Consider the following 8452-nt stretch of genomic DNA (forward strand, 5'->3'; position numbering starts at 1 on the left):
GGCCATGGTGAGACATTTAATCATCTTTAACACGCCCAAGAGGAAATTATTCTCAGCAAGTACAATGCTGGAGGGAATTTTGAACCCCACAACTCTTTGTCTTCAGCCCAGGAACTGTGACATCGATGTGGCTGAACCTATTCCAAAACTGTGCCTTGAGTCCCTGTGAGATGGTGTGCACTGCTGCTGCTGGCACTAGGTGAATGACCATGGGCAGAAGATGCCCTGTGGAGGTACCCAGCCAACCCACCACAGCAGGAAGAGCAGCAGCTTCTTCTCCAGCTGCAATCCTCTCCAGCAGCCCCTTCTCCAGCTGCAATCCTCTCCAGCAGCCCCTTCTCCAGCTGCAATCCTCTCCAGCAGCCCCTTCTCCAGCTGCAATCCTCTCCGCTCCGTAGCGCGCTACGAAACAAACTCAGCTTCGCCCAAGCTCCCACCTCCAAAAAAATAACATTTCTAACTGTCTTTCTGGCTTTCCTTTTAGGTATGTCTCCATCCACTCTCTGTAGTTTTGTTTCATCTGCTTCTTCAGGCGTTTCTGCAGTAGGAGGGGACCGGAGACCCAGAGCCACCACAGTGACCACGGTGCACACCGGCAGCAAGTGAGCGCCGGGCGGGGCTGGCAGGCGGCCCCGGAGCCCGCCCCGCTCGGCCAAGGACTAGAAGAAAGAAGATTTTTTTATGGCCATATTTTATACTGCAATTCTGAAATGTTTCATTTATCACAAACTGCAACGACTCCAGGAGGAACGGAATCTAACAGTCTCTGGTGCTGTACATATATATACATATATATATATATATATATATATATATATAAATATATATATGTATGAGAGTCTAGCAATGTTCTAACTAATGAACACTCATTCTTTCCCCCAGTGATTTACTCTTTTCTCAGTGTAGGTAACAGTATATGTTGTATTTTTTTTCCATTAACTACAAACATCTCAACTGGATTATTTAAATAGAAATACTTCCCTGAGCATATTTTTTTTCTTTTAAAAATTACTTCAAGTAATGTCCCTCTTCCAGTTTGCTGGGGGATAGGCTATTTCTGTAGGTAGGAGTTGGCATTAACTTTGCAACATGGAAGGATTTCAATGGCATGCCATTTCTTGCTCCTCAAATAGGACTGCAAGTCTGTCTGGCTTTAGCAGAGCTGTTACTGCTCAGATTAAGAAACTGCTGCTTTCCCCCCCATCCTCCTCCTTGAAAGCCATGGGGAGAATTAAATTGCCACCAGCTGGGAGTCAGCTTATCCTTGGCCTCATTCCTGCCATGATGGGGATCAGAGGAGAGGCAAGTATGTGGAATCAGGCAGGAGCTGACCAGAGCTGTGCAAGGGAAACAACAGAGCGTGGTCTCATCCTGCAGCTCCCATCTCCTTCCAGTCACTGTGTGCTGTGAGCAGAGGGAAAGAAAAGGAAGGTACAGGGCTTGGAATCATCATCCTCTGCCACTGATTTGCTCAAGCAAGACATTTAATTCATCAGCCTCCCCGCAGTGTGGCCTCTGGCATGGGGTGCATCCAGCCCAAGGGCTTCATGAGAGAGATTCCCAGCACCCACAGCTCCTTGAGGCTTTGCCTGGCATTGCTGATGCTCAGCACCTCCCACAGTAGCCAAAAGTTGGGAGAGGAGAGGAGGGGTGCTTGAAGCCCTCTGTAAAGCACTGTCAGGCTCTTGGGTGCAAAGTGCAGGATCTGGTGTAGGATCTGATCAGGATCAGGATGAGGATAGACACAGAGTCCTGAGCTGGGGAAGCAGGACCTCACTGAAAGGCACAGGCACAGCTGCAGCAGTGGGGGCACTGGCTCTCCCTCCTAGTAGCTCATTTACCAAAGAAAGCCCAATTTACCCATTTTTTAGTTGCTGAATGCATGCACTTCCCAGGCTCTTTGTGCTGGTGCACCTTTCAAGAACAGCCTCCACAACTGCTGTGCTGCTGTGCATTAAAGCAGCTTGAAACAGAGAGGAGAGAAAATTTGCCCAATTGCTAAAGGGCTCCCTCCAGGTTACCTCAATGAAATTTCCATCTGATTTTGCTTTGAAGAGGTGAGAGGGGAGGCAGGTGGCAGAGGCAGATGCCCTTCACTGGGCACTCTGAGCCCCTCATATCCCAGAAAGGTCCATCCCTGCCAAGGCACAATTCCCTGCAGTGTGCTCTGTCACCACACTTGCCTCACTTATCCTGCAAAAGAAATCGTGAAAGCCAGTGACAGACAGAGCTGAATGTACCAGGCAATAGTGCTTGTGCTGGGAAAAGCCATAAGATATGTATTTTTCATTGAGGCTTTTATATCCTGCTCCAGTTTTGGTTGGTTGGCTTCACACAGCAGAGCCGGGATTTCATCCATTATACTAAAAGAAAATTTGGGGGAAAAAAATGCTGTAAAATAGGTGGCAGTGAGCACTGACTGTTTGAAATAGCCACTCCTTTGGTGGCACTTGGAGGTTTGCACCAAGTTTCTCTAATTTCCTCTGTGCAAGTTGGTCCCTGTTTTCAGAGGGCTGTGGCACATCTGAGTGAGCCCTGGTGCACCCTGTGCACCCCAGCACGATGAACCTGGCATCGCTGCTCACACAGGAAGGGCTGCAACTTCAATTTCTCATTTTAGGAAAGATAGCAGATACTGAACTCTTGGGGGCTTGTAGCAAGACTCCACATAATTTCCACAGGGAAGACTTGTGACCAAGATTTGAGCAGACTGAAGGTCAGGGGATCTCCTTGCTGCAAGTCACACTCCTGTCCCCATACCCTGGCCCATGCCACCACACACTTTTTATTGGCATTTGCATCTGAGCTCTTTATGTCTTGCTGCAAAAGCATGAAAACACAACTAGAACAGTTTAAACTCAGTCTAAGACCACTTTATTTTACCAGCCTGAGTAAGGAAGTTTTAGTTTTGAGAGACTCCAATCCCAAGAAATTCAAGGTATTTTGAACCCCCATGACTTCATAAGCATGGCTGGCCCTATTCTGCTCCAGTTGCAGACTGTAAATAGACAGTCTCCCAGCCTGGCACATGCAACCAAAAGCAGGATTTAGTTAGGGAATAGTTTTGTCTCTGTAGAGCAGTTTTAAAGGTTAGGGCTCAAATGTTCCCTTTGTGCCTCCTCCTCTGAAACCTGAGGTCTGGTTTGAACTTGACCTCAGCAGTTGCTGTGGCCACTGATCAAAATACAGCATCCAAATGAATCTTGCAGAAAAAAGAAAAGCAAGCGGATTTCCATCTCCAAATCAAAGAGCAGTGACAGGAGCAAAGGCAGACATGCTGTCCTGCAGAGGGGGGGGTTCCCATGCATTGGCTGCCCCTCCTTGCTGGGTGCTTTCTGTGGTTTTTTTGTTGGGAGGGGTATTCTTTCCTTCCATTGTTGGAATTAGTGTGATTTGGTTTTGTTTCTGCAAGTAATATTCTGCCTTGGTTGTGTAATTTGTCATCATTCTCTTTGGCTTGCTATCAGCTGCTGGGATCATAAGATAAGAAACAGAAGCACTTACAAGCAAAATGGTTTCTTTCTGCTACAGTTTTGGTGGTGGGGAGCTCTTCTTTGGTATCAGTGAAACACAGCTGGAGACCTGACCCAGGTTCACCAAATGCTTAGAGATGTCTCCTGAAGCACCTCTCAGTTTAAATCTGCGTAAATCTGTTAACAGGGGGGACTTGGCAGCACCCAGGCCAGATCTGTGGGGGAGAGTGGAGACATTTGCCCCTTGGCAGCACAGCCTGTTAGGGCAAACACTCCAGCCTTGCTTACAGGGATGCTCCAGTGCTTTTGCATGTCCTTCCCCTGCCCCAGCCTGCTTCTGCTCTGCCACTCTCACAGGAGAATGCAAAGGTAGAGAAAATAATGTGGACATGGGGGAAAGGCTGAATAACCCCAGAGTAGAAGCTTCAGAACAAATCCCCAGCTGGCCTTGCCATGAAGGACAAGGTGGAAAAATCACTCTGGGCTTTTTTCCAATGAACTGTCCTGCTAAACAATCTGTGATTTGCTGCTTGCATGAGGACTTCAGCCTGGACTCTGTTTGTTACCCTTTTCTGCATTACTTTGCTGGTACCGATGGGTTTTTCCTTTGTAACTTGTTTTCCTCAGCTCCTTCCCCTTCTTTTTCTTTGCTTGCAGCTTTGATTGTTGATTTTTACCTCCAGAGTCACAGAGGCCATCTCTGATGCCAACAGTAGTGCTCTTGCTGGGAAAACAAAACAAACAAAAAAATCCAGAAAAGCTCCAGCTGGCCCCTTAGCCTGCAGAAGAAGTTGTGAGGTCAGGCTGCCCGTGAACTCTGCGAGCTGAAAGTCAGTATTGCAGTGGCAAGGGCTTCTGCTGATGATTTTGCATGTGACTTCATTCCCAGTGCATCCTAACTCTGCTGGATCACCCCTTCTGCAGCACAAAATGGATATTGGCCCTGCCACACGGCTGGTGGGGAAGTAGGAGTGTGGGGAAAACCTGGCAGTGTTGCTTTCCTGAGACTGTGTCACTCTGTGTCACTCTGCTGCTGCTGTCTCCTCTGTCCTGGTTGCTGTTGTACAGGTGCCATTAGACTAGTGGGTACAAAAAGAAAAAAAAAAAATAGAAGTAGGATTTTACCTATATTTTACCTATGCCCTGTGTGTGTGTTATGGTTGTGGTGCTGAAATAAAAACAAGAAATTTGGTTCATTTCTGACATGAATCAAACTACAAAAAAGGGGTGTGATCCCACTGGTAGCCATCTCCATGTAGTTCTGCTGTAGGCAATGAATAGGGGTTTCTGCTGTGCATGTGCCCTGCATACCTCCATGACTATTGACAGCATTTTTTTTAGTTACCAGTTATTTTGGGTCCCTGCCTGGATCTGATGAAATTCAGGTCTTGTTCTCAGTTTTTTTTCTGTCCCAGGGCCAGCATAAGCCCTGATCTCAGGCTTTTCTCCCCAAACCCTCTGCAAACCAGAACATGGGCCTCCAGGGTGCCCATGAAATGCAGTTGCAGCTGGCCCCAAGGTTGTCCCTTTCCTATTTTTAGGGAAGCAAACTGCCAGAGAAAGCCAGATAGCTTTCAGCCATTGGCAAGCAGAGAGTATATTGCCCTTTGATGTGAACTTGGCATTAACAAGATCAGCTCTAGGGAAACCTGTGCTATTACTTCCTCCTGTGATAACAGCTCCAGCCCTGAGCAGCACTGAATGAGCACCAGATAAAAACACCAGATTGACTTTGCCAGCAAGATCATGCAGGCTTGAGCCTGCTCCTTTTGCTCTTTCCAAAGAATCAGGGGATTCATCTACTGGCAAAATAAGTTTCTAGGCTGAGCCCCAAGGTATAGAAGTAGCTTCCATTCAACATATGGAAATTCTCATTTGATTCAACTATTCCTGTTCTTGCTGCTATGAATATTTACCTGTTTGAATGGGGGGGGGGATGCATCCCAAAAATTATTAATGGGAAGGAAGTTTTGCCTTCCTTATTGTGCTTATTTATCCAGAAACTCCAACACTCATTCAAGCAAAAAGCAGAAACACACATGGAGACAACGGTATCCAAGGAAAACAGCATCAAGTCCAAGAGTGGAGGATTAGTTGGCAAATCACTGCCAGCAATGGCTGAGTGAGGGAACAGCAACCTGCTCACAAACACTGCATGAACCCTTGATCCCCTGGTAAGCCAGTCATCCCATATTTCATGCCCAGCAGCAAGTTTTACCCAATCCCTTTTGTTTTCCCTCCCATCCCTGCAGCAGGGTCCTGCTTTCCCAGCCTGTGGGGTGTTCTGCTCTCTGTGACACACTTGTGTTTTTGTGGGTGCACGTGCACATTGTGGCCCCAGGGATCACAGATCCCTCCAGTGGGTCATCAGGAGTTGGTCCAGGTTTTTTGGTCTGACTTTGCCTGGTTGGGTCAAAGCTGTGTAAATAGTGTTTGTAGCAGAGGCTAGAGGCTCTTTAGCCTGGACTCTGGATTGCAAAACCCCCTTCCCCACCACAAATAGTGCCACTTATCTGTCCAGGTAGCTTTTTTTTCCCCCCTCCTCTTCATAAATGCTAAGGTCAGTCGAATGGCTCTTGGAGTTTTTCCATACTCAGAGTGGAATCTGGGCATGTGTGCTCGCAAGCATTGTGAAGAACTGCTGAACCAAGGATGGCATCAACTGTCCAATAAATGCATGATACTGCACTGCATGTATTAAACTGCTGGTCACTGGTTCTGTATCTCCTGAGCCTTTTCTTTATCCACATCAACCCAACTTCTCTCTGAGGGGGTTACTTCCATGTATTTTGAATGACTCAATGTATCTGTAACTCGAAATCCATTGTTAAGTTTAAGTAAATGCAAAAGCTGATGTTTTGTAAACAAGATATACTGCAAAGCCTGGTAATGTATTTTGTCTTTCTGTTGAGTGCTGTGCAGCATGTACAGGAAGAGTCACCATCCAGAGCAGCTTAAAATTAGGCAGCAGTCTCATACACAGATGTAGAAGCAGGGAGCTGGGGAGGTGAGAATCCCTTTTTTAATACAACACTTAAAAATTTTATCTGCATCAAAAGTCCTTCCCTGGGTCACTAACCCTCAGAGCTGCCAAGAAACATGTTGATGTGTCTTTTTGGTTTTTTTTCTTTTTTCCTTTTGGTTCATTTTTCCTAGTGAAAATTCAGATTGGTTCACTCAATTCTTAGTATTTTCCTCTTCCTACAAGATAGTTCTTTCTCACCTGTTGCAGAATGAGATGCATTTTGGGGACCAAGATGCTGTGATTCTTTGCCTGCACAAAATAGGTCAGTGAGCTGAGCTAAACTATCCCATCCTTTCCAAAGCATCACCACCTAAATACTACCATTTAATCCCTGAACCTCCAAGTAATACTATTTATCCATGGAAGAGTTTGGTGTGGTACTTTTCCTTCTTCCACATGGAAACCATGGCCTTGCCTTCTCTTCCCTTAGTCATTGACCCATTTTCATCTGTGCTGGTCTTTCCAAGGCAGGGTACAGGATTGCTCCAGCCCAAACCTCTTGTGGGCATCACCTGGGCTTTGGTCCCCGCTCCTGAGTGGCTGCTGCGTGGAAAATCCCTGAGTTCCCAACACTCAAAGCAGAGTCATCTGAAAGGACTGGGAATTGCTCTGTGTTCTTGGCAAAGGCATGCCAAGCAGCAGGCCTGGGGAGCAAGCACCATCCTTGGAAATCATTCTCCACGGTGGCCAAAAACATGGAGTCTTGAGCCCCCTTCAAGGCTGGTGCTCAGCCAGGGCTGTGCCATTGCCAAATCACTGAGTGGCAGCACAACAAGCCATCAGTTACCGCTGAAAGCCAGCCTGAGTTCAGATTGCTGAGGCAGCACCTGGTGTGAGGCTCCGTGAGGAGGTGGATGTGTGCTGTGGGTCCTGGTGGGTGGGAGCTCCTAGGGAGTTGCTCAGAGCAGCTCTGGGCTTTTCCATCTCTCATCTTGCATCCCCTGAGCCCAGCATGGCATCACACATGCTGAGTCTTTTTAGATCAAGCATGACCCCCCAAAGTGAAGAGGGTGGAAGGTTGCAGCTCAGTTGGTGCAAATCATGTTTTGGTCAACACAACATCAGTGACCTGGTGTACATTGACCTCTAGTTGAGAAACAATATTTTGGCCCCTTTGGGCCTTTTTTTTAGACAGAGCTTTTATTTGAGCCTGAAAACAGTGGGAAAAAAGAGCCTAGTCTGCCCAGAATAGTGACTCCCCAAATATCCCCAACTGCAAAACATCCCTCAGTTGACTTCTAATGAAAATGCAAGCATGTTTTCTACAAAGGCTTTAACCTTAATCAAGGAATGTCAGTGTGCCTAATATTGCAGGTCTTGTGGTTGATAACAAGTTCATAACAGCATCCATGTCCAAAAAGAAGGGAGAATGTGTATTTACTCCATGCATGTATTAAGGCATTGCAAAAGTTTTATCTGCGTAATGAGTTTGCAGTTCTGCAAATTGTTCATGGGGCTACATTGCAAGTGGTTCTCTGCCTTGACAATCATGTATACATATCAAGATTTCTATCATAATGACAATTTAAAGGGATGAATAATTGTTTTCCTCCAATAAATCCAATTAAATCAGCCTGATGTGAAGTCTGATGATTTTGAGTGCATGTGTCTCCACCCACATGCAAGAAAGGGAGTGAATAATTTCTGTGGCTGCTCCACTGCCCTGTTGTATTTCATGCAATGATGTTCCTTTATGTCCCAAAGGAGAATAATAAGATTTTCTTTCTCCCCAGTTCACTCCATAGGGAAAGGAATAAAAAGGATGATTTGTCCTTTGGATTTTTCCTAAAGCTGTCGACAGAAATGGTGTTGAGTGTCAACATATGGGGACATGGCTGTCTCCTGGGCACTGAGAGTATCTGTGTGGGGCTGGGGAAAGGACATGGACTTACTGGAGACTGCTGCATGTTTGAGTAAGTCCTGGTGACTTACACACCCTGTGGTGGGAATCATC

At 46.5% G+C, this 8452-nt stretch overlaps 1 protein-coding gene across 1 annotated transcript in view; it reads left to right on the forward strand.

Moving 5' to 3' along the window:
* Nucleotides 1-8070, forward strand: part of CAMK1D (calcium/calmodulin dependent protein kinase ID) — a 216390-nt gene extending 208320 nt beyond the window's left edge. The window contains exon 11 of the mRNA XM_009086893.4: nucleotides 485-8070. Coding sequence (XP_009085141.1) covers nucleotides 485-606 — 122 coding nt within the window. The 3' untranslated portion in view covers nucleotides 607-8070. The remainder of the gene's footprint in view (nucleotides 1-484) is intronic.
* The last annotated feature ends 382 nt before the right edge of the window (nucleotides 8071-8452 follow it).

The sequence above is a fragment of the Serinus canaria genome, chromosome 1A (genome assembly GCF_022539315.1).
Source record: "Serinus canaria isolate serCan28SL12 chromosome 1A, serCan2020, whole genome shotgun sequence".
In the NCBI taxonomy this organism is placed as follows: Eukaryota; Metazoa; Chordata; class Aves; order Passeriformes; family Fringillidae; genus Serinus; species Serinus canaria.